The 23,518-nt window shown below is 61.1% G+C and overlaps 1 protein-coding gene across 5 annotated transcripts in view; it reads left to right on the top strand.

Moving 5' to 3' along the window:
• The window catches only part of HSPG2 (heparan sulfate proteoglycan 2), a 41,197-nt gene extending 18,100 nt beyond the window's left edge, over positions 1-23,097 (top strand). For 4 of the 5 annotated variants that reach the window (XM_058423299.1, XM_040084355.2, XM_040084357.2 and 1 more), the window contains 60 exons: positions 474-566; positions 651-731; positions 813-1,043; positions 2,132-2,245; positions 2,334-2,461; positions 2,544-2,630; positions 3,611-3,837; positions 3,910-4,020; positions 4,100-4,200; positions 4,520-4,700; positions 5,174-5,233; positions 5,413-5,535; positions 5,622-5,762; positions 6,604-6,746; positions 6,831-6,966; positions 7,054-7,199; positions 7,282-7,420; positions 7,498-7,652; positions 7,756-7,894; positions 8,026-8,177; positions 8,603-8,741; positions 8,863-9,020; positions 9,324-9,462; positions 9,546-9,697; positions 9,794-9,932; positions 10,013-10,164; positions 10,250-10,388; positions 10,468-10,619; positions 10,703-10,841; positions 10,924-11,075; positions 11,162-11,300; positions 11,391-11,534; positions 11,609-11,743; positions 12,212-12,393; positions 12,469-12,661; positions 12,748-12,927; positions 14,262-14,522; positions 14,753-14,948; positions 15,028-15,125; positions 15,617-15,883; positions 15,958-16,070; positions 16,147-16,294; positions 16,377-16,493; positions 16,749-16,833; positions 16,920-17,064; positions 17,145-17,244; positions 17,329-17,438; positions 17,516-17,624; positions 17,702-17,800; positions 18,272-18,493; positions 18,781-19,013; positions 19,482-19,584; positions 20,514-20,648; positions 21,196-21,249; positions 21,342-21,417; positions 21,556-21,634; positions 21,738-21,808; positions 21,920-22,003; positions 22,074-22,177; positions 22,650-23,097. In XM_058423299.1, the coding sequence (XP_058279282.1) occupies positions 474-566; positions 651-731; positions 813-1,043; positions 2,132-2,245; positions 2,334-2,461; positions 2,544-2,630; positions 3,611-3,837; positions 3,910-4,020; positions 4,100-4,200; positions 4,520-4,700; positions 5,174-5,233; positions 5,413-5,535; positions 5,622-5,762; positions 6,604-6,746; positions 6,831-6,966; positions 7,054-7,199; positions 7,282-7,420; positions 7,498-7,652; positions 7,756-7,894; positions 8,026-8,177; positions 8,603-8,741; positions 8,863-9,020; positions 9,324-9,462; positions 9,546-9,697; positions 9,794-9,932; positions 10,013-10,164; positions 10,250-10,388; positions 10,468-10,619; positions 10,703-10,841; positions 10,924-11,075; positions 11,162-11,300; positions 11,391-11,534; positions 11,609-11,743; positions 12,212-12,393; positions 12,469-12,661; positions 12,748-12,927; positions 14,262-14,522; positions 14,753-14,948; positions 15,028-15,125; positions 15,617-15,883; positions 15,958-16,070; positions 16,147-16,294; positions 16,377-16,493; positions 16,749-16,833; positions 16,920-17,064; positions 17,145-17,244; positions 17,329-17,438; positions 17,516-17,624; positions 17,702-17,800; positions 18,272-18,493; positions 18,781-19,013; positions 19,482-19,584; positions 20,514-20,648; positions 21,196-21,249; positions 21,342-21,417; positions 21,556-21,634; positions 21,738-21,808; positions 21,920-22,003; positions 22,074-22,177; positions 22,650-22,813 (8,295 nt within the window). In that variant the 3' untranslated portion in view covers positions 22,814-23,097. The remainder of the gene's footprint in view (positions 1-473; positions 567-650; positions 732-812; positions 1,044-2,131; positions 2,246-2,333; positions 2,462-2,543; positions 2,631-3,610; positions 3,838-3,909; positions 4,021-4,099; positions 4,201-4,519; positions 4,701-5,173; positions 5,234-5,412; positions 5,536-5,621; positions 5,763-6,603; positions 6,747-6,830; positions 6,967-7,053; positions 7,200-7,281; positions 7,421-7,497; positions 7,653-7,755; positions 7,895-8,025; positions 8,178-8,602; positions 8,742-8,862; positions 9,021-9,323; positions 9,463-9,545; positions 9,698-9,793; positions 9,933-10,012; positions 10,165-10,249; positions 10,389-10,467; positions 10,620-10,702; positions 10,842-10,923; positions 11,076-11,161; positions 11,301-11,390; positions 11,535-11,608; positions 11,744-12,211; positions 12,394-12,468; positions 12,662-12,747; positions 12,928-14,261; positions 14,523-14,752; positions 14,949-15,027; positions 15,126-15,616; positions 15,884-15,957; positions 16,071-16,146; positions 16,295-16,376; positions 16,494-16,748; positions 16,834-16,919; positions 17,065-17,144; positions 17,245-17,328; positions 17,439-17,515; positions 17,625-17,701; positions 17,801-18,271; positions 18,494-18,780; positions 19,014-19,481; positions 19,585-20,513; positions 20,649-21,195; positions 21,250-21,341; positions 21,418-21,555; positions 21,635-21,737; positions 21,809-21,919; positions 22,004-22,073; positions 22,178-22,649) is intronic. The other variant, XM_058423298.1, reaches the window with a different exon arrangement.
• Positions 23,098-23,518: the final 421 nt, after the last annotated feature.

The raw sequence follows: 23,518 nt of genomic DNA, 5'->3' as shown, positions 1-23,518 counted from the left end.
CTCTTTTTCCTCTTTTTCACCTTGTGTTTTTCCTCTTTGCTCCTTCTCATTTCCTTTTTCTCCTTTTCTCATAATTTTTGCCTTTTTCATCCATGTTCTGTGCCATCCCCTGTCCCCATCATCATCCCCATTCTTTTGCTTCTCCTCTTTCCCCATCCCCATCCCCATCCCCGCTCCTCTCCTCTCCTCTCCTCTCCTCTCCTCTCCTCTCCTCTCCTCTCCTCTCCTCTCCTCTCCTCTCCTCTCCTCTCCTCTCCTCTCCTCTCCTCTCCTCTCCTCTCCTCTCCTCTCCATCCTTTTCCTTTCCTCATCCCTATCCTCTTTCTTTATCCTTTCCCTTTTTCTCTTCCACTTTCCCCTCTCCCTTTTCCCTCTCCTCTTCCTCATCCCTGTTTCGTCTCATCCCCATCATGCCCATCCTCCTCCTCTTCCCTTTCCCACTGCCATCCCAATCCCGCCGTGTCCCGGTGCAGGTGGGCTCCTATGGTGGTCGGCTCCGTTACACCCTGATGTACGCTCCAGCGGGACAGGGAGCCCCCCTGCCCGACACCGACATCCAGATCACGGTACGGGGGTTCTGGCTGGGGTGGGACAGGGACACACCGGGGGGCATCAGGACCCCCTGACCCCCTTGACGCCCTTGTCCACAGGGCAATGACATCACCCTGGTGGCCTACCAGCCTGACCTGCCCCCGCGGACCCCCCAGGCCTTCGAGATCATTTTTCGGGAGGTAGGAGGTGGTGGGCAGCTTTTATCCCTAATGTCCCCCTTTCCCAGAGCGTGTCCCCCGCTAACGCCCCTGTTCCTGCAGCAATACTGGCAGCGGCCAGACGGGCAGCCGGCGACTCGGGAGCACCTGCTGATGGCACTGGCCGACCTGGATGAGATCCTCATCCGAGCCACCTACTCCACAAGCACAGCCGTGGCCGCCGTCGCCGACGTGGCCATGGACACGGCTGTGCCCCCCCAGCCTGGCTTGCCCCCAGCTCCTGAGGTGGAGGAATGTCGCTGTCCCCCCGGATACCACGGACTGTCCTGCCAGGTGAGCCCAGCCCCTCCGAGTGTCACCCTATGACCCCCATCACCTCCCTGCCCTCCTCCCCAGTACCTCCTCATCATCCCTCCAATCACTCCCCAGCATCCCACCATGAGCCCAGGGTGACCCTCCATCACCACTATCACTTCTTTCATCATTGTCTCCATCATCAACCCCAGCATGCCCTGATCAGGACCAGTATCACCCTCCATCCCCCCACCATGCCCCCCAGCATTCCATCATCTCTCCAGCATCCCCCATCATCACCCCCCATCATCGTCCCTCTATCCTCTCATCCCCCTCTCAAACTCATCATCATCCCATCAGCCTCACCGCTGTCACCCCTCCATTCTTCCCCCAGTATCACTCCCTCATCACCCTCCATCACCCCCACATCACTCCTTCCATCACCCCCATTACCCTCATCATCCCTCCATCATTGTAGCATCATCACCACCAGCAGTCCCATCACTGCCCATTAGCCCCCAGCTTTCCCCCAGTATCCCCAGCACCCCCATCACCCTCCATATCATGCCCCATCATCACCCCCACATGATCCTCCCCCTCATCCCCAGCATCACCCCTACACATTCCCACCCAGCATCACCCACAGCACGGTCCATCAACCCCCCCAGTATACCCATCATCATCCATCCATCCCCAGTGCCCTCCCTCACATCCTCATCACCCTTCAGCATCCCCAGAATCTTCACATCATCCCCAGGATCATCCCCATCACCCTTTGTCAACCTCATCAGCACTTCAGCATCCCCCCAATAACGCCCCATCACTCTTCATCACCCGCTAGCACCTCCATCATCGCCCCCATCACCTCAGTATCACCCCCGTCACCCTCCATCACCCCTCCATCCTCCCTTCAGTATCACCCCCATCATTCTCCATCATCCCATCAGCATCCCCCTATCGTCACCATCACTCCTCTGTCCTCCCCCCAGCATTGTTCCCATCACCCCATCACTCTTCATCACTCCCCAGCACCTCCATCACCCATCTGTCCCCCAAGCCCCATCTCCTCCCCTCCCCATGCCCCTTCCCCAGGCAAGGGGGGATCCCAACGCTGTCCCTCCCTGCAGGACTGTGCCCCTGGGTACACGCGCACAGGTGGGGGGCTGTACCTGGGGCACTGTGAGCTGTGCGAGTGCAACGGCCACTCCGAGAGCTGCCACCCCGAGAGCGGCGCCTGCTCCGTAAGGCCCCATATTCTGAACCTTTTTGGGGGGATTGTGGTGTTATGCCAGCCGTGACACCCTCAGTTTTGTCCCCACTCTCCCCCAGGGATGCTTGCACAACACAGCAGGGGACTTCTGCGACCAGTGCGCCCCTGGCTTCTATGGGGATGCCACCGCTGGGACCCCTGAGGACTGCCAGCCCTGTGCCTGTCCCCTGCCGTACCCTGAAAACCAGTGGGTGCCTGTGCTGGGCTAGGGGAGCTGGGCTGGGGGTGCCAGGGCAGGGACGTGCCCTCACCTTGCTCTGTCCCCGCAGGTTTTCCAGGACCTGCGAGAGTCTGGGTGGCGGCGGGTACCGCTGCACCGCCTGCGAGCCGGGCTACACTGGGCAGTACTGCGAGCGGTGAGGCTGCTGGCACCCCAAAACCTGCCCCAAAACCCCACCCCGTGGGCTCACCCCCCTATACCCCCTGCCCAAACCCCATCCTAATATACTCGCTGCCAGAACCATCCCCAATATGCCCCTCCGAAAACCCACCCCATTGGCTCACCCCTACTCTGCTCTACCTACCCTGATGGGTTCACTGCATATACCCACCCCAAAACCCCATCCCATGGGCTGACCCCCATATACCCACCCCAAAACCCACCCTGATTGAGTTATCCTTATATAGCTATCCCCAAAACCCACCTCCGCTGCCTCACCCTCACATGCCCTGATGGGCTCACCCTCATATGTCCACCCACACATACCCACCCAATGTGCTCACCCCTATGAGCTCACCCCAATATATGCATCCCAAAGAGCATCTACATACTCACCCTGACATATGCACCCCAATATGCTCACCTCAATTTGTGCTCCCTGATATACCCACCCTGATATATTCACCCTGATGGCCTTCCCTTACAGACCCTCCCCAAAGTGCTCCCCAATATACCCACCCTAATACACCCACCCCAATATAGCTACCCCAATGTTCTGCTGCTACACCCACCCTGATGTACTCAACGCTAGGAACTCACCCCAAATTTTGCATCCTAAAGAGCTCAGCCTGACATATGCACCCCAATACACAGTGCACCTACCCTGATGGCCTCATCCCAATACAGACACCCCAAAGTGCCCACCCTTATACCTGCCTTGATACAGTCACCACCCCACTATACTCATCCTGATGTACTCACTGTGATGTGTTCACGCCAATGTACCCGCCCTATGTACCCCAATATACACACCCATACACACCCCAAAATACCCACCCTGTGTACCCCAAAACGCTCATCCCCATACACACCCCGATGCACCCACCCCAATATGCTTCCTTCCATTCGTACCCTACTACGCTCCCACAAACGCAGTGTCCCCATTGTTCCCTGCAGCTGTGCCCCGGGTTACACGGGTGACCCCACGGTGCGGGGACATGGCTGTGTCCCCGTGGGGCCACCGCCCGCGCTGGCCGTGCGCGTGCACCCCGTGCGCACCGCGGTGCCGCAGGGCAGCGCCGTCACCCTGCGCTGCCACGCCGCCGGAGAGCCCCCGCTCTACTACCACTGGGTGCGAGAGGATGGGCGGCCCCTCCCTGAGGGCGCCCAGAGCCGCCGACAAGGTACTGAGTGGCTCCAGGGGGGAACATCGGGGTGTCCCCAGGGTGTGGGGTGTCACCTGCGTGTCCTTCCAGGTGAGGAGCTGCACTTCCCCAGCATCCAGCCCTCTGAAGCCGGCGTCTACGTGTGCTCTTGCCGCAACCTCCGGCACAGCAACTCCAGCCGCGCTGAGGTCATCGTCACTGGTAGGTCGTTGTCACCGAGGCAGGGGGGCGTGCATATTGGGGAGGCAGGAGCAGGGCTCACCTCTCTGTGTGGGTGCAGAGACCCCCGACAAGCCCATCACTGTCACCGTCGAGGAGAAGCGGGTGCAGCGGGTGCAGCCCGGCGCCGATGTCACCTTCGTCTGCACTGCCAAGAGCAAGGTGAGGGGAAGGGGGCACAGCATGGCAGCGGTGCTGCAGGCTACCCCTGGGTGTATGCAGGGATGTTCAGGGTGTGGAGATGCCCCTGGGTGCCCACCTGGTCTTACAGAGCAAAGGGTTACCCAAGGATGTAGTCATGGGAACATCCAGAGCACAGGAGCAGCTGTGCCCATATGGACCTCCCAAGCCCCTTTGTTCCCATCCCTGTGGGACTTCCCTGGATGCCCACCTCTCTCCTGTGGGTGCGCAGCCAGGCACGTGCCCCACCATGTGCCCATCCCAGTGACCTCAGGCCTCCCCACCTCTGTCCCCGGCCCAGTCTCCCGCCTACACCCTGGTGTGGACACGGCAGAACCACGGGACGCTGCCGGCAGGCGCCATGGACTTCAACGGGATCCTGACGTTGCGCAATGTGCGGCCCCAGGACGCTGGAGTCTACGTCTGCACCGGCTCCAACATGCTGGACATGGACCAGGGCACTGCCACGCTCTACGTCCAGGGTGAGCCTTGACGCTGTGGCTCACCCCATGGTGATGCGGTGATGGGGCAACACCAGGGCGATGGGCACACACCGTGCCAAGGCACCGGTACGGTGGTTGTACTTGGCCCCCAGATGCCGGGTTTGACGGGCACGCTTGCTGTTTGGATGTCAACACCCAGATGCCAGGGTGATGGACACCTGCAATGCCTGGATACCAGGCCAATGGGTTTGCTTGGTGCCCAGTCCTTCAGGTGATGGGCTCAGTCACCACCCTGGCTCTGCAGTGATAGTGCAGATGGGCATGCATAGTGCCCAGATGCTGGGATGATGGGCACACTGAATGCCCAGACAATGGGGCAATGGGCAGGTTTCATGCCTAGGTGCCAAGGGGATGGGTAGGTTTGGTGCCTGCACACCACAGTGGTGGGCAAGTTTGGTGCCTGGACTCCAGGGTGATGGGCACACTCCTCTGAGACCCACCCCCTCCTGCAGCTGCCTCGAAAACTCAGATGTTCTATGGACCCGTTGAGTTCATGGAGGGGCACAGACCGGGTAAGTCACCAGGGGAGGGTTCTTGGGAGTCCACACGCTCCCCCCACCCACTGCATGCCGGGGCTCCACATGCGCCCCACGCCGGCTGTGCCACGCCACCCCGCTTCCCACCGCCCCACTGCCCGGGGACAGCACCAGGGGGCCTGGCGAGCTCTAAGCCCCCCTGGGTCTCACCGCAGCCGGCACTGCCAGCGCCCCCACCGCCACCGTGGAGCCGGCGCAGCTGAGCGTGGCACCGGGGCAGCCGGCCGAGTTCCGCTGTGTGGTCACCGGCAGCCCCCAGCCCACCCTTGAGTGGCTCGGTAGGTGCCCACTGGGGCCAGGGGGACACCGGGACCATGTAGGGGGACGCAACAAGCAGGGGTAATGGCAGGCCGTGTACCTGCAGGTGCACTGCCGCCGCAGGCCGTGGTTCAGGGCGGAACGCTGCGTTTTGATGCTGTCGAGCCCGCTGATATGGGGCACTACGAGTGCCGGGCACAGAGCAGCACCGGGCAGCACACAGCACGTGCCTTCCTCCATGTGCAAGGTGAGCGACATCACCATCGTCCTTGTCACCCCACTGACCCTTTCATCCCCATCATCTTCATCATCAGTGACCTCATTTTCCCCATCATCCCCATCCCCATCATTTCCATCATTCCTGTTACCCTGATCATTCCCATTACTGCTGTCATGTTCATCACCCCTATTGTCCCCATTGTCCCTGACACCCCTCTTGCTCCCATCATCACCCATCATCTGTCACTCCCCATTATTCCCATTGTCCATCTCCATTGTCTCCATGGTCTGCACCATCCCTGTCATCCTTATCATCCCCATAACCCTCATCATCCCTGTCACCTCCCATTGTGCATCCCCCTCATCCTCACCATCCCATCATCTCATCATCCCTTTGTCCCCATCATCCCATCATTACCACCATTGTCTCCGTCAGCTCCCATTCACAGCCCTTCATTGTCCCCACCATCCCTGTCACTATCACTGTCCCTACTCTTCTTCCCTTTCATCTCCCATTGTCCCTTCATCTCCACCATCCCATCATTCCTCATCATTCCATTGTTCCCATCACCCTTAACATCTCCATCATCTCTATCCACACCATGGTTCTCATTGCTCTCATTGTCCTCATTGCCCCCAACATCCCCATCACTCCTATCATCTCTGTCATCCCCATAATTACATTGTTCCCATCACCCTTATCATCCTCATTTCCATCATCTCCACCACTGTCATTTGTCCCCCATCATCCCCATCGCCTCCATCATCCCACGGTGCCCTCCACCCTCATCATCTCCATCACTCATGTCACTCCCATTGTCCCCACCCCGCCATTGCCCCCAGCACCGCCCTGATCCCCCTCCCCACAGGCGCAGGCACCCCCCAGGTGCAGGTGAGCCCGGAGCGGACGGAGGTGCAGGAGGGCTCCACAGTGCGGCTCTACTGCCGGGTCTCGGGCTCCCCCACTGCCACCATCACCTGGGAGAAGCAGGGAGGCACTCTGCCGCCACAGGTGAGCAGGGTGCTGGCACCCGTGGGTGTTCCAGGGGGTGCGGGTGCACCACAGGTACCACTGACACCCACCCTCGTGCCACAGTCCCGCACGGAGCACGGTGACATTGCCACACTCGTCATCCCTGCTGTGACAGCGGCTGATGGTGGCATCTACCTCTGCGTGGGCACCAGCGCCACTGGCACGGCCCGCGCCACTATTGAGGTGGCCGTGGTACCAGGTGAGGAGGGTGGGGGACACCAACAGTGTTTGGGATGGTTTGGGGGAGGCTACAACCCACCCATGTTACCCCTTTTGCTCCCCACAGGGGTGATGCCGCCTGTCCGCATCGAGTCCTCGTCCCCATCTGTCATCGAGGGACAGACCCTGGACCTGGACTGTGTGGTGGCAGGACCCAGCTCTGCCACCTTGACGTGGTACAAACGTGGGGGCTCTCTGCCTGCTGGCCACCAGGTAGGGCACAGCAGGGCAGGCAGCACCCCAAATGCTGCCCTGTCCCCTGCTTTGTGATACCAAAGCATGTCCCCAACTGCAGGTTTCAGGGTCCCGGCTCCGTGTCCCCCACATCACGGCAGCTGATTCAGGGGAGTACGTGTGCCGGGCAAGCTTGGGGACCGCTGTCCGGGAGGCATCTGTAACTGTCACCGTCGTGGCTGCATCAGGCTCATCCTATGGTAAGACTGGTCTCAGCAGCACTGGAGGGAACAAGCTGGTTCCCAACAGATGGTCACACCTCTGTCCTCCCCTGAAGGACCACCAGCTTCAGGTGTCCCTGTCCGGATTGAGGCATCCTCGTCCACCGTGGCCGAGGGACAGACCCTGGACCTCAACTGCATTGTGGCCGGGCAGGGGCAAGCCACTGTCACCTGGTACAAGCGTGGGGGGTCCCTCCCCGCCAAGCACCAGGTAGGGGAAGCAGAGGGTGATGATGCAAAGGGTGGCTGGGGTTGATGCACAGTCGTGTGCAAGCCCCGGTGGCTCTGGTCATCCTTGTGTCCCCTCCCCACAGGTGTCCGGCTCCCGGCTGCGGCTGCTGCAGGTGACAGCGGCCGACTCGGGCGAGTATGTGTGCCGGGTGACCAGCGGGGCCACCACCAAGGAGAGCGCGGTCATGGTGACCATACAGCCCAGCAGTGCCAGTGCCTACTGTGAGTGGGGACAGGGTGGCAGTGCCAGCGGGGAGTCCTTATGTGTCATAGCACTGAGCCAGGGCTCAGGTGCCTGTGCTGGCGAGGTCCTGTTGTGGTCACTAGTGTCACCCTCCTGTCTCGGTCCCCAGCCCCAGGCAACGTGACTCCGCTGCGCATCGACTCCCCGTCCTCTGCCGTGGTCGAGGGACAGACCCTGGACCTCAACTGTGTCATTGCTAGCCCCGCGCAGGCCACTGTCACCTGGTACAAGCGTGGGGGAACGCTCCCAGCCAAGCACCAGGTAGGGGGCAGGGAGACAAGATGTCACCAAAGGGGGTGGATGTGGCTGACCAACAGCTCTGGGCAAGCCTAGGTGGCCCGTGCAAGTCCTGTTGGCCTATGCAAGGCCAGCTGGTCCTAGGCAGGCCCAGGTGACCTGTGCAAATGCAGATGGTCCCATGGAAGCCCAGGTGGCCCCTACAAGCCCAGGTGACCCCATACAATATCAGGAAACACCATGTCATCATAGACCCTGGTGGCCTATGAAGGGTTAGGTGACCTATGGAAGCCCATGTAGTTCACGCAAGTCCAAGTAGCCCATGAAACGTCAGGTGTCCCCATTCAAGCCTTGGTGGTCCCATTCAAGCACACGTGGCCCCAGAGAATCCCAAGTGGCCCCAGAGAATCCCAAGTGTCCCCAGTAACCACGGTGTCCCCTCCCCACAGGTGTCCAGCTCCCGGCTGCGGCTGCTGCAGGTGACAGCAGCTGACTCAGGCGAGTATGTGTGCCGGGTGACCAACGGGGCCACCACCAAGGAAACCTCCATCATGGTGACCATCCAGCCCAGCAGCGCTGGTGCCTACTGTGAGTGGGGACAGGGGACACGGGAGGTTACCCTTGCGGGTTGACACTGTTCCCAGTGTCCCTGGGACGGTCACACGCATGGTGTGGTGGTGGTCAGTCTCTAACCCTTCTTGGTCCACAGCCCCAGGCAGTACAACCCCACTGCGCATTGAGTCCTCATCCCTGTCATCCCCTGTGACCGAGGGACAGACCCTGGACCTCAACTGTGTCATTGCCAGCCCCGCAGAGGCCACTGTCACCTGGTACAAGCGTGGGGGGACCCTCCCAGCCAAGCACCAGGTAGGCGACACGGAGCGGGGTTGTCACCAAGCATGGAGGATAGGGATGACATACAGGTCTGGGCAAGATCACCAAGTCCTGAGGACCCTGTGCAAGGCTGGCTGGTCCTGGGCAGAACCTGGTGGCCCCATGACTACAGAAGCCTGAGTTACCCCGTGGAAGACCAAGTGACCCCAAGGAGGCCAAAATGATCCCATGCAAACCCAGAGTGGCCCTGTGCAAGCTCGAGTGGCCTTGTGCAGTCCCAGATGACCCCTTGCAAGAGCTGATGGTCTCTGTGACCCCGGTGTCCCCTCCCCACAGGTGTCCGGCTCCCGGCTGCGGCTGCTGCAGGTGACAGCAGCTGACTCGGGCGAGTATGTGTGCCGGGTGACCAGCGGGGCCACCACCAAGGAAACCTCCATCATGGTGACCATCCAGCCCAGCAGTGCCAGCACCTACCGTGAGTGGGGACAGGAGGAGGTGACCGAGGACTGGGGGACAGTGCTGCAGTCCTTGGGGTGACCCTCCTGTCTCTGTCTCCAGCCATTGGTGTCACCCCTCCAGTGCGCATTGAGTCCTCGTCCTCCTCTGTGGCCGAGGGACAGACTCTGGACCTCAACTGCATTGTGGCCGGACAGGGACAGGCCACTGTCACCTGGTACAAGCGCGGGGGTTCCCTCCCAGCCAAGCATCAGGTAGGGGATACTGAGGAGTGTTTTTGGAGTGGAAAAGGGATTTTTGGTGGTGTTGAGGGGTTTATGTCCCCATTCTCATGTGTATCACCCCTTCAGGTGTCGGGCACCCGCCTGCGCATCCCCCAGGTAGCAGCAGCTGATTCAGGGGAGTACGTGTGCCGGGTGACATCAGGCGGTGTCACACATGAGACATCCCTCATAGTTACCATCCAGACTGGCGCTGGCTCCTCCTATGGTACTGGGATGGGTGAGAGGTGACATAGGGACGTGGTGAGAACACAGTGGTGACCCTGTGGACCCTATTGCCACCCCCAGCTGTTGGTGTCACGCCACCTGTGAGGATCGAGACCTCCTCCGCTGCTGTTACCGAGGGACAGACGCTGGACCTCAACTGCATGGTGGCAGGACAGGGTCATCCCCATGTCACCTGGTACCGGCGTGGGGGAGCTCTGCCACCTAACAGCCAGGTGGGACATGGGGGAGGTGGCTTTGTCCTGCAGGCCACAACCCTGCGTCAGGTACTGATGTGTCCCCAACTTGTCATGTCCACAGGTGTCGGGGACCCGCCTGCGCCTTGCCCAAGTGGCAGTGGCCGATTCAGGGGAGTACGTGTGCCGGGTGACCCTGGGGACCATCACCCAGGAAGCATCTGTCATTGTCACCGTGCCCAGCAATGCCAACGTCTATTACAGTGAGTTTGAGAGAGGGCAGCACCTGGGGACAGTTGTGTCAAATGGTGACAAATGTTCCCTTTCCCTGTCCTCCCCCAGCCTCTGGCATCTCCCAGCCCCTCCGCATCGAGTCCTTGTCCTCGGCCATCGCCGAGGGACAGACCCTGGACCTCAACTGCGTGGTGGCAGGGTCTGGCCCCACCACTGTGACCTGGTACAAGCGTGGTAGCTCCCTGCCTGTTGGCCACCAGGTAGGGGACAGGGGAAGGTCACTCTCAATTTGTCCCATTCCCTGCACTACAGTGCTGACTTATCCCCTGATTGTTCCCTCCAGGTGTCGGGCACCCGCCTGCGCATCCCCCAGGTGACAGCAGCGGATTCAGGGGAGTACGTGTGCCGAGTGACATCGGGCGGCATCACGCAGGAGACGTCCCTCATCGTCACCATCGATGACGGAGACAACCCATCCCACTGTGAGTGCCACCCTCCCGGGGACAGGTTCCCACTGGTGTCAGGGACCACTGGGGCCATTCACCCTCAACCCTGCCCATGCAGCCAGCAGCATCACGCCACCCATCCACATTGAGTCCTCAGCATCCTCCGTCACTGAGGGACAGACTCTGGACCTGGACTGTGTGGTGGCCAGCCAGGGACAGGCCACCATCACCTGGTACAAGCGCGGTGGGGCCCTCCCAGCCAAGCACCAGGTAGGTGGGGACACCACTGGGGTGGGGGATGGTGGTTGCTGTGCATGGCTGGGTGATACCACCACCTTCTGTTATGATGTCTCCAGATTTCGGGGTCCCGGCTGCGGCTGTCACAGCTCTCGGTGGCCGATTCGGGAGAGTACGTGTGCCGGGCTGACACAGGCAGCGCCTCCCGTGAGGCCGTTGTTTCTGTCACTGTCACCTCCCGTGACAGCTCCAGCTACCGTGAGTGCAGGCACAGGTTGAAGGAGGATTCTGAGGGGAGATGGGTGATGTGAGTGACCTCGTAGCCTCTCTGTCCCTTTGTCCCCACAGGTCTGCAGAGCCCCATCATCTCCATCGACCCACACAGCATGGCGGTGGCACCAGGTCAAGATGCCACCTTCAAGTGCCGTGTCCACGATGGAGCCCAGCCTGTCAACATCACTTGGCGGATGGGGCCTGGCCAACACCTCCAAGGTATGGCAGTCCCCCGGGTGGCCCTGGCATGGTCCCCAGGGTGGCCCTGGTGCTGATGTCTCCTCCTTGCCCAGACAATGTGAAGATCAGTGCCAACGGCTCAGTCATCTCCATCACCAATGCCCATGTGGGCAACCAGGGCGCCTACCACTGCATGGCCTCCAACCGCTTTGGCGTTGCCAGCAGCGTCGTCAACCTTGTCGTGCAAGGTATGAGGTGGCCAGGGTGGCCCTGTCCCTGTCTCCGTGTCCTCCAGGAGTCCATAGGGCACTGGTGTCCCCACCAGTGTCCTCCATGTGCTCCAGGTGCCCTCAGGGTGGTCTCCCTGTCACCATGCTGATGTCCTCCATGTCATGCAGATACCACTGGAGTGATGGTGTCCCTATCCTCATCTCATTTCCATGCTTCAGGTGCTCCTGAAGTGGTGGTGCCCATGTCCCCATGCTGGTGTCCTTCCAGGGGCCCCAGGAGTTGTGATGTTCCCATCCCTGTGCAGATGTCTTCCATGGGTTTTGGATGCTCCTGAGATGTTGTGTCCCCATCCACACACTCATGCTCATTTCCTCCCATGCTCCCAACGCGCCCAGGGTGATGGGTGCCCCTATGGCCAGGCACCTTCCAGGTGCCCTTCATGGTGGTGCCCCAACCCCCACCCCAATGCCCTCCTCCTTCTCCAGGTGCCCCCACAGTGTCAGTGATGCCACCAGGCCCTGTGACAGTGAAGGAGGGAAAATCCCTGAGCCTAGAGTGCCTGGGCCGGGGCGAGCCGCGGCCACTGGTGCGTTGGAGCCGGCTGGGCTCTCGGCAGAAGGTGGAGCACCAGACACTGCTGCACATGGACAGCCAGGCCATCCTGCAGGTGAGGGGGCACCCATGGGCACCATGGGGCACTGGGGAGTGCCCGGTGCTCATCTCCACCCTGTCCCCTCCACAGCTCTCACCAGCCAAGCCAGAGCACGCCGGGACCTATGTGTGCACGGCACACAGTGCCCTGGGCTCAGCGCAGGCACGGGTGGACGTCAGTGTGGAGTCAGCGCAGCGGCACCCTGGGGCCCCCGAGGTCACTGCACCATCTACTGTCACCGTGGTAGCAGGGGACACTGCCACACTGCACTGCATGGCCAGAGGTATGGGCAGCCTAGAGGACAGGGGTAGAGAAGGGATGTCCTGAGCAGTACCTGACGCCACAGTGATGGGCATGATGTGGTCACAGGTGACCCGGTGCCTCGGATCGAGTGGTCGAAGTTGCGGGCACCCTTGCCCTGGCAGCACCGTGTGGTGAACGGCAGCCTGGTTATCCCTCGTGCCGCGCAGCAGGACTCGGGCCAGTACATCTGCAATGCCAGCAGCCCCACTGGTTCCACCGAAGTCTTCATCACCCTTGATGTGGAGAGTAAGAAGGGGACAGCGGGGGGTTGGGGTGCCCTTGGGTTCCTTCTGCCACCTCTGCTGTGGCCATCACCATCCTTCCTCTGCATGTGGCCACCTCCATCTCCATTTCCACCCTTACATCCAGCCCTTCCTCATGGGACCCTCCTCGCTCCATGGCAGTGCTCATCCTCCTCCTCTCAAGCTCCTCTCAGGCTCCGTCACCAACCCTTCCCGTGGATTTGTCCACCTGCTTGTCCCATCCCTGTGCATGTTCCTCTCGACTTCTGCTCTCTCATCCCTCCATCTACCCATTCATCATGGATCCATCCATGGCTCATCCATCCCAGCTCAAATCCGCCTCTCTATCTCTGCTCATCTCTCCTCCTATCTCTTCCTCATGGATCCATCCATCTCATTCATCCCAGCATACACCCATCTCTCTATCTCCTTACTCTAACATCCTTTCTCTCTTGTGGATTCATCCATCACTCATCCATCACAGCTCATGTCCATCTTTCCATCTCTGCTCACACCTCTCCATCTCTCTATTCCTGGTGGATTCATCAATCCCAGCACACACCCATCTCCCCATCTCCTTACTCTTCCATCCATTTTGTCCTTGTGAATTCACCCATCTCATCCATCATAGCTCACGTCCATCTCTCCATCTCCTCTCACACCCCTCCATCCATCGCTTCCTGCTGGACTCATCTATTGCTCACCCACTCCAGCTGACATTCCTCTTTCTGTTACCTCCCACACCCCTCCACGCATCTCATCCTTGAGCATCCACCCATCTCTTGTCCATCTTAGCACACACCATCTCTCCATCTCCTCTCACACCCTTCCATCCATCCCTTCCTTGTGCATCATCCATCTCATCCATCTCAGCACATGCCAAGCTCGCTATCTGCTCTCAAGCTCTGCCAGTCATTGATTCATCCACCCACATATCTACCTCTTCCTTGTGGACTCATCCATCACGCAACCATCCCATCTCACATCCATCTCCTAACTCTACTATCCATCTCCTCTTTGTGCATCATCCATCTGATCCATCCCAGCACACACCCAACTCCCCACCTCCTCTCAAACTCTCCAATCATCCATCCATCCATCCATCCATCCCTTCCTTCCCTGGTAGATTCATCCATCACTCCTTGCCATCCCAGCCATCCATATCTCCGTCTCCTCTCACACTGCTCTATCCACCCCATCCCCATGGATCCATCTAACTCTCATCTATCCCAGCAGCCACCCATCTCCATCTCTCCCTACAACCCTCACCAACACCCCTCTTACCCCACTGACTCATTCCTGGCCTCATCACGGCTGACGGCTCCACCCCTCCTGCAGCACCTCCATATGCCACCATCCTCCCAGAGGACATGGCGGTGCGGGCAGGTGATGCGCTGCAGGTGCAGTGCCTGGCCCACGGCACCCCCCCGCTGCACTACACCTGGGACAAGGTGAATGGCAGCCTCTCGGCACGCGTGGCCCACCGTGCCGGCCTCCTCCGCCTCAGCCCTGCGGCCCCTGCCGACGCCGGTACCTACCGCTGCCTCGTCACCAACCGCGTCGGCAGCGCCGAGGCCTTCGCCCGTGTGGCTGTTCATGGTGAGCCCATCCCCAGCCTGGTACCGTTGGTGCTCTGACATTGGGTGGTGGCAGTGCCACCACGTGCCCTCAGAGCCCTGCATCCTGGCCAGGCAGTGGCAGTGCTGACGGGTACCACCGGGGCTCCACACCCCGCTTGGGTGGTGCCATTGGGTATCACCGGGGGTCTGCATCCTGCAGGGATGATGCAACTGCCAGTGGGTACCACTGTGGCTCTGCATCCCTTCCAGGTGATGCTGGTGAAGGTGGGGACATCGCTGGTGGTCCTTTGGTGGTGCGGGTGACACCAGGGAGCCTCGTCAAGGGGGTGGGTGGCACTGCCGAATTCGCCTGCTCTGTCTCCGGGGACCCCCGTGCCCGTGTGGAGTGGCTGAAGGAAGGTGGGGAGCTGCCCCCTACTCACAGTGTGCGGGACGGGGTGCTGCGGTAAGGAACACGGGACAGGGAGGTGGGATGCTCACACTGGTCCCCTGTGGGGTCCCTCACCCTGGCTGTGTCCCCGTAGGATGCCGGAGCTGGCTTCGGGGGCCCAGGGCGTGTACGTGTGCCGGGCCACTGCCCTGGGCAGGCAGGCAGAGGACCGGGCCACCCTCACTGTCCAGGGTAGGAGCATCATCCCAATACCAGGGGACATGTCCACCCCCTGACCTGTCCCTCGGCACCAAGGGCACCCTGGGACATCCATGTTCCCACTGAGGGGCACCCCAGCACCTTCCATTTCTTTATGCACATAGGCACCCTGATACCCCCCCAATGCCCATGGTGACCACAAATCTCTCCTCAAGTCTGCAGGCATCCCAATACCCCCCACCCTTCCCCATGCCTATGGACACCCCGACACAATCAGCCTCTCTCCAGAGCCACGGATTCCCCAGTGCCCCCTGTCCCCACATCCGTGACCACCCTGGTACCCGCCATGTCACCCCGTGCTCATGAGGACTCCCAACACCTCTGACCTCTCCCCATTACCACAGCCACCCCAATTGTCCTTCATCCCCTCAGAAACCCCACTTCTCCCAATCTCCCACTCCAGTGCCAGATCACAATGCCTCCCTGTTCCAGGGGTTCACCTGATAACCCCACTGTCCCCCAAGCTCTCCCCAGGGCCCTGATCAACATCCGGACCGCGGTGCAGACAGTGCTGGCAGGGACAACAGTGGAGCTGGAGTGCCTGGGCTTGGGGGAACCCCGTCCCCACGTCACCTGGAGCAAAGTGGGGGGTCGCATCCGCCCCGGGGTGCTGGTCCGCGCTGGCACCCTCACCATTGAGCAGGTGGAGCGGTCGGACGCCGGGCAGTACCGCTGCACCGCCACCAACGCCGTGGGCACCGTCCAGTCCCACGTCATCCTCCACGTGCAAGGTGAGCATGGAGACACACAGGTGGGGATGCACACCGTGTCACTGCAGGGTGGTCACACCTCTGTGTGTCCCCAGCTGCTCCTCAAATCGCCGGGCAGCCGGAGGTGAAGGAGGTGTCCCTTGGATCAGCAGCTGTTTTGCCGTGCTTGGCATCCGGCTTCCCAGTGCCAGAGATCACCTGGAGCAAGGTGCCATGGAGGGGTGGATGTGGCAGGGGTTGTGGGGGCTGCTTGTGGGTGCTGACCCCCCTCCACTGTGCCACAGCTGGAGGGGGAGCTGCCAGCAGGTGCCAGGGTGCAAGGGAATGTGCTGACGCTGCCGGCTGTGCGCCCCGAGGATGCCGGCGTCTACACCTGCGTGGCCGCCAACCACCGTGGCCAGCAGACAGCTTACTATGTGCTGAAGGTCCAAGGTGAGGACAGACAGAGGGACAGATGGATGGATGGGAGTGGGGGTGATGTACGCCACCCCTTCTTACCCCCCCATCCCTGCAGAGCACGTGATCCCCTATTTCGGGCAGTCGTCCCGCTCCTTCCTCCCCCTGCCCACCATCAAGGATGCCTACAAGAGATTTGAGATCCTCATCACGTTCCGACCTGATGCTGCTGATGGTGAGTCCCTGTGCCCCACATGTCCTTTGTGTCCCCCTTCATGTTCTCTCCATCATTTCCCTTCCCCCTCCCTTCCCTGCCTTCATCCTCCCTTCATGCTCCACTTGCCCTCCTTTGTCTCCCATTCTCTGCGTCTGAGAGCCTCCAGTTTATGGGGGGTTTCTCCTCCATTCTGGGATGATTTTGGGGTCCCCTAGGACGTGTTCCCCACCTCAGGATGGGGACTGTCCCATCTGATCCCCTGTCACCCCTCAGGGCTTCTCCTCTACAACGGGCAGCGGAAAAACAGCGGTGCTGACTTCATCTCCTTTGGGTTGGTGGGTGGTCGCCCCGAATTTAGGTGAGAACTATGAGTGGGTGCTATGGGAGAGGTGGGAGATGGGTGCCAGCACCCACCCACACCCTTTGTACCCACAAAAAAATCAGGTTTGATGCTGGTTCGGGCATGGCCACCATCCGTCACCCCACAGCACTGCGGCTGGGCCAGTACCACACCATCCGGCTGCTCCGCAACCTCACCTGGGGCTCGCTGGGCCTGGACGGGCACCCCACTGTGAACGGCACCTCCCAGGTATCAGCTTGGGCTGGGGTGTGGGGTGTGGGGCATGGATCAGGATGCTGGAGGTGGTGCCCACCCTCTCGTGCCTGCAGGGGAAGTTCCAAGGGCTGGATCTGAACGAGGAGCTGTACCTGGGCGGGTACCCCGACATCAGTGCTGTGGCAAAGACGGGGCTCAGCCGGGGTTTCATGGGTGAGTGAGGGGTTCTGGGGGGCACCAGGGAGTGGGGACGCTGGGGATCGTGTGACAGTTCTGCCCATCTCCGCCATCCCACAGGCTGCGTGCGCCAGCTCCGCATCCAAGGGGAAGAGGTGGCCTTTGGGGACATGGACCTGCAGGCACATGGTGTCATCAATTGTCCCACCTGCCAGGACCGGCCATGCCAGGTGAGGATGGAGGCAAGGAGGTGATGCCTATCACCTATCCCTGCCCACTGCTGACACCCATGTCACCCCTCACCCAGAATGGCGGCGTGTGCCAGGACGATGAGAGTGGCACCTACATCTGCCGATGTCCCCACGGCTTCACTGGCAGCAACTGCGAGTACTCGCAGGCTTTGCACTGTCACCCGGGTAGGTGACCTTACTCCGTCCATGGGGACATCCCAGGGTCCTTTCAGGATGGACACTCATGGCTTCTCACCCCACAGAGGCATGCGGGCCCGATGCTACCTGTGTCAACCGGCCGGACGGGCAGGGCTACTCCTGCCGCTGCCACCTGGGCAAGACTGGGGAGAGGTGCACTGAGGGTGAGTGACTCAGGGACGCAGCTGGCACCCTCTTGGGATGTGGGGATGGGCTGGGACCATCCAAGGAAATGGGGATGTGGCTGGGACGACCCTGGTGAAAGGGGGACATAGCTGGGACCAGCCTGGTGAAATGGGGATGTGGCTGGGACCAGCCTGGTGAAATGGGGATGGCGATGGAGTGGGGCTGGGTACCACCTTGGGGACACTGGCAAAAGATAAGGACCAGCTGGAAAGATGGGCTCCATGGGGATGGAGGCTAGGGTCCCATCCTGGAGATGTAGGTTGGGTCTCACCAAGGGGTTGGACATTGGATCCCACTGTGGGGTTGGAGGCTGGGGATAGAGGCTGGGGATGAATGATGGGATCCCATCATGGGGGTGAAGATTGGGGATGGATGTTGCTCTGAGGATGGAGCTGGAGGTCCCACCAAGGATGGGGGATCCCACGCTGGACACTGACTGGGATGTGCAGGTGAGGTGGTGAATGTGCCATCATTCGATGAGGAGGGAGCCTTTGTCTCGTACCCGCCCCTCACCAACGTGCACCACGAGCTGCGGCTGGAGGTTGAGTTCCTGCCGCTGGCACCCGACGGTCTCCTGCTCTTCAGCGCCGGCAAAGCTGCCCCTGTCGAGGACTTCGTGGCCTTGGCCATGATTGGTGGCCACCTCGAGTTCCGCTACGAGCTGGGCTCAGGTGCGTGGCACAGGGCAGGGGACACTGTGGAGAGGTGACACCGGGGACTGTGGGAGTAAGGCGTGACACGGCATTACCAGGGTTCATTGGTATGAAAGGGGTCCCTGAAGGACAGTGGGGTCCCTTGGCACCACTGGGGTCCCCAAACATCACTGAGGTTTTTGGGAGTCACTGAGGTCCTTGGGAGTCATTCTGGTCCCCAAGCATCACCCGGGGCACATCTGAGGTCCCCGAACATCCCTGGTTGTCCTCCAGCATCCCCTGTAACACCACCCCCTTCCCCACAGGCCCGGCAGTGCTGCGGAGCGCAGAGCCAGTGGCCCTGGGCCAGTGGCACTGGGTGACAGCTGAACGGGTTCACAAGGATGGGACACTGGTGGTGGACAATGCCGCCCCGGTGAAACGCTCCTCGCCTGGCAAGAGCCAGGGGCTCAACCTGCGCAGCCCCCTGTACCTGGGGGGCGCCGAGCCCCCCCTGCGCCCCCCCACCAATGCCTCCTTCCGTGGCTGCATCGGAGAGGTGAGACCCCCCCCGTTGTGCCCCCTTGGAGGGCAGGTCACCTCCCTCAGGTGCGGAGGGAATTCCCCCATATTGGGGGCATGATCCCCTTGGTGGGGATGGAGGTGACCCCCCACTGATGTCCCCTTGTTGCGAGGATGACCCCTCTTGGTGTTCCCTTGGGAAAATGACCCCTCTGGCAGTGTCCCTTTGGTTGGGAGGTGACCCGGTTGGTGGGGAGGTGACTTCCCTTCACATCCTCTTGTTGGAGTTCCCTCAGCGGGTTGGTGATGCCACACCTTGGTGTCCCCTTGGTTGGAAGTGACCCTCCTGGCTGGGGGATGGTGCCATTGGTGTTCCCTTGTTGATGTTCCCTCATTGGAGAGGTGACTCTCACTGGCGTCCCCTTTGCGGGGGCTGACCCCGTCGATGTCCCAGTCGGGAAGTCACCCCACCGGCAGGGAGGTGACGGGGGCGGTGTCCCCACAGGTGTCCGTCAGTGGGAAGCGGCTGGAGCTGCGGGAGCGGTTCCTGCGCAGCCGGGGGGTGCGTCCCTGCAGCCACCGCGCCCCGTGTCGGCCAGGGACCCGTGGTGAGAGCGGGAGCGGGGGGTGATGTGGTGTGTTTGCACACGTGTGTGTGTGTGTTTGCACACGGATTTCTGCGTGTGTGTGCTGCACGTGTGTATGCGTGTATGCAGTGCATGTGCATTTGTGTGTGTGTGTGCACTCTGTGTGTGCACTGCATGTGTTTGTGTGTGTGTGCGCTCTGTGTGCACTGCATGTTTGTGTATGTGTGCACTCTGTGTGTGCACTGCATGTGTTTGTGTGTGTATGTGTGCACTCTGTGTGTGTGTGTGCACTGTGTGCATGGCATGTATGTGTGTGTGCACTCTGTGCGCATTACATGTGTTTGTGTTTGTGTGCACTCTGTGTGTTTGTGTGTGTGTGTGCACTCTGTGTGTGCACTCTGTATGTGTTTGTGTATGTGTACACTCTGTGCATGGCATGTATGTGTGTGTGCACTCTGTGTGCACTGCATGTGTTTGTGTGTGTATGTGTGCATTCTGTGTGTGCACTGCATGTGGGTGTGTATGTGTGTTTGCACACGGATTTCTGCATGTGTGTGCTGCACATGTGTATGTGTGTATGCAGTGCATGTGCATTTGTGTGTGTGTGCACTGCATGTGTTTGTGTGTGTTTTATGTGTGCACTGCGTGTGTTTGTGTGTGTGCGTGGGCATGTGCTGATTGCATGTGCACTGTGTGTGTTTGTGTGTGTGTGTTTTATGTGTGCACTGCGTGTGTGTGTGTGCACTCTGTGTGTGCACTGCGTGTGTTTGTGTGTGTGCGTGGGCATATGCTGCTTGTGTGTGCACTGCGTGTGTGGGCTGTATGCGCACACGCAATTCACACCTGTTCACTGCACACACCTGTGCCCAGTGTGCCCTGCGGGGGCTGTGCTCAAGCATGCCGTGCACACTCACCTGTCCCCTCCGGTGACCGTGTCCCACTGTCCCTAGGTCTGCGCTGTGAGGAGGAGGAGGAGGAGGAGGCCGAAGGCTGTCACCCCTCCCAGCCCTGCCTGCACGGTGGCTCCTGTGTCCATGGCTCCTGCCGCTGCCCCCCTGGACACAGTGGGGCCCGCTGCCAGCACCGTGAGGGGACAGCACAGGGACATGAGGGGACACCTTGGGGACAGCTGGGGACACAGGGAGCATGCAGGGACACTGCCAGCACAGTGAGGGGGAAACACATGGAAGAGCAAGGGGGGACACCTGGGGACACTTGAAGACATGGAGGGACATCTCAGGTCACTGGAGGACATGGAGGGACAAAGGGGACACCCAGGAACACTTGGGGATGCTTGGAAATACCTAGGGACACTTGGATTCAATTTGTGACATGTGAGGACGTGGGAAGGCATTTGGGGACATGGGAGGAGGTCATTCAGGGACACTTGGAGGATACCTGGGGACATAGCGGGGGGACACCTGACAGCATTTGGAGATACCTGTGGACAGGGGGGGGACCCTTGGGGATTGACTGGGGACACAGAGGGACACCTGTACATGGCGGGGACACGCACTTAGGGAATACGTGGGTATACCTGGGAACAACTGGAGGCACCCGGAGACATGGTGGGGGGACACCTGGGGACACTAAGGGGATACTGCCCCCCCTTTACCCCCTCTTCTCCCACAGGCTCGGCACTGGCAGAGCTGGAGCAGGACTGGCAGGAGGGCAGCGGGGGTGGCGGTGGGTCCCTGCACCCATTTCCCCTTTTTCCCCACAAAATGCAGGTGGGGCCCCCTCCTCCCATCCCCCCCTAACCCCCCATCTTCCCGCAGATGCCCCTGGGCAGTTCAGCGCTGCATTCCAGGACGGATCCTACTTGGCCCTTCCTGGGCACCTCTTCCCTCGTGGGTGAGTGACTCGGGATACCCCAAACGGGTGCTGCATCCCTCCCATGCCACCCCCCTGTTTTTGTGGTGCTGCAGCCCCCCCACGGCATCACCCCCTTTTTGAGTCACCCCCCCCAACACCCACCCCCTCCCCCGGCAGCCCCCCCGAGGCTCCCGAGACCATCGAACTGGAGCTGCGGACGCGCAGCGCCCAGGGGCTGCTGCTGTGGCATGGCGCGGTGAGACGGGGAACGGGGTGACAGGGAGGGCACCGGGCTGTGAGACCCCCCTCGGGGTGGGGGTCCGGGTGCCCCCTCTGCTCACCCCCTGCTGCGCCCACAGGAGCCCACCGAGGGTGGCAAAGCCAAAGATTTCCTTGGCCTCGGGTTGAAGGATGGGCACCTGGTGTTCAGGTGAGGGGGCAACCGGGGTCCCCTGGCATGACGTGTGCCACCCAGGGGTCTCCTGAGCCCCACAGGGTGCCCCCTAAGGTCCTTGCATGCTGACACCGTGCCCTCCCACAGCTACCAGCTGGGCAGTGGCGAGGCCACCATCACCTCTGAAGACCCAGTGAATGATGGCGAGTGGCACCGGGTGTCGGTGACAAGGTGGGCAGGGTCTGGGCACGGGGTGGGGTGAGGGTGGGGTTGGGGTGCCGGTGCTGACAGTGCCCCACAGGGAGGGCCGGCGTGGGCAGCTCCAGGTGGATGGAGAGGAGCCGGTGAGCGGGGAATCACCCGGATCCAACATCATGGCCAACACAGAGGGCAGCGTCTACGTGGGTACGGTGGGACATGGGGACACGGGGCGTATGGGGGGGATGTGGGGGGATATAGGGGGAACATGGGGGACACCGGGTGGGATGGACGTGGAATGGACATGGGGTGGAGGTGGGATAGTCGGGGTGAGGCATGGGATGGCACAGGGGATGGACATGGGGTGGGACACAGATCCAGCGCGGGATATGGCATGGACACGGGATGGACGTGGGATGACACTTGGGATAAGACACCAGGTGGAACATGAGATGGGACACGGGAAGGACATGGGATGGGACTGGGTGGAATAGAGGATGGGACGCAGGGAGAGGCGTGGGATAGACACAGGATGGGACACAGGATGGGACAGGGCGTGAGGACACCTGATGGGACACAAGATAGACACGGGCACGTGTCCCAGGCCAGGATATGGGTGGGCCCAGTGTGTGCCTGCAATGCGTGCCCCCCACCCCGTGCCTCCTGTGTCCCCCCGCAGGCGGTGCCCCTGACCCCCGCACCCTGACCGCTGGCAAATTCAGCTCCGGCCTCTCAGGGTGCGTGAGGGGACTGGCGCTGGAGTCGGCCGGGATCCCCCGACACCCCATCGACCTCCGGCATGGTGCCGTGGGGGGCTCCCCTGTGCCCCCCTGCCCCTCCTAACTCCCCTCAAAACAGAGTTTGGGGGGAATTTGGCCAATTTTATTCTTTTCCAAAAAAAAACCACCAGGAGGAAACGGTGCTTCGCTGCCCCGAGGTGACTCTGGGGGGGGGCCGGGACCCCCAAAAATGTTTACACCCCCCTTCCACCGGTCCCCCGAAACCGTGCCGGGGCGGCCGGGCCGCCTGAGTGCTCCCGGGGGTGGCGGCAGGGTGGGGGCGCGAGAGACAATCGGGGTGCTGGCGGGGACCCCTCGGGGGACAGCTATTAAAGGAGAGACAACCAGTGTGGCTGCTGTGTTTGGGGGCTGCGCCAGGGCAATATGGGGGTACAGGAGCGATGGGATGGGGAGCACGAGGGTTGGGGGGTGCTGTGGGGATAGAGGGGGGCTTTGGTATTGGGGTGCAGGGGGGTATGGTATGGGTGAGATGGTTTGGGGGGTGCTATGGGGCTATAGGAGAGGGGGTATACTGGGACGATTTACGGGGCACGGGGTGGGGGTGCAGGGGTGGACGGGGCCCCGGGAGGTTATGGTACAGGGAGGTGTGGTATGGAAGGGCCATGATATAGGGGTGCGGGGCTTGTGGTATAGGGGGATATGGTACAGGGGTGTGGGAGTCCAGGGGGTCCGGGCTCTTATGGCGTGGGGGACTGTAATATAGGGGTGCGGGCGAATGACAAAGGGGTGCAGAGGGGTTTGGCGGGGG

This window comes from Hirundo rustica, chromosome 22 (assembly GCF_015227805.2).
Source record: "Hirundo rustica isolate bHirRus1 chromosome 22, bHirRus1.pri.v3, whole genome shotgun sequence".
Lineage (NCBI taxonomy): Eukaryota > Metazoa > Chordata > Aves > Passeriformes > Hirundinidae > Hirundo > Hirundo rustica.
This window is presented reverse-complemented; position numbering and strand designations above follow the sequence as displayed.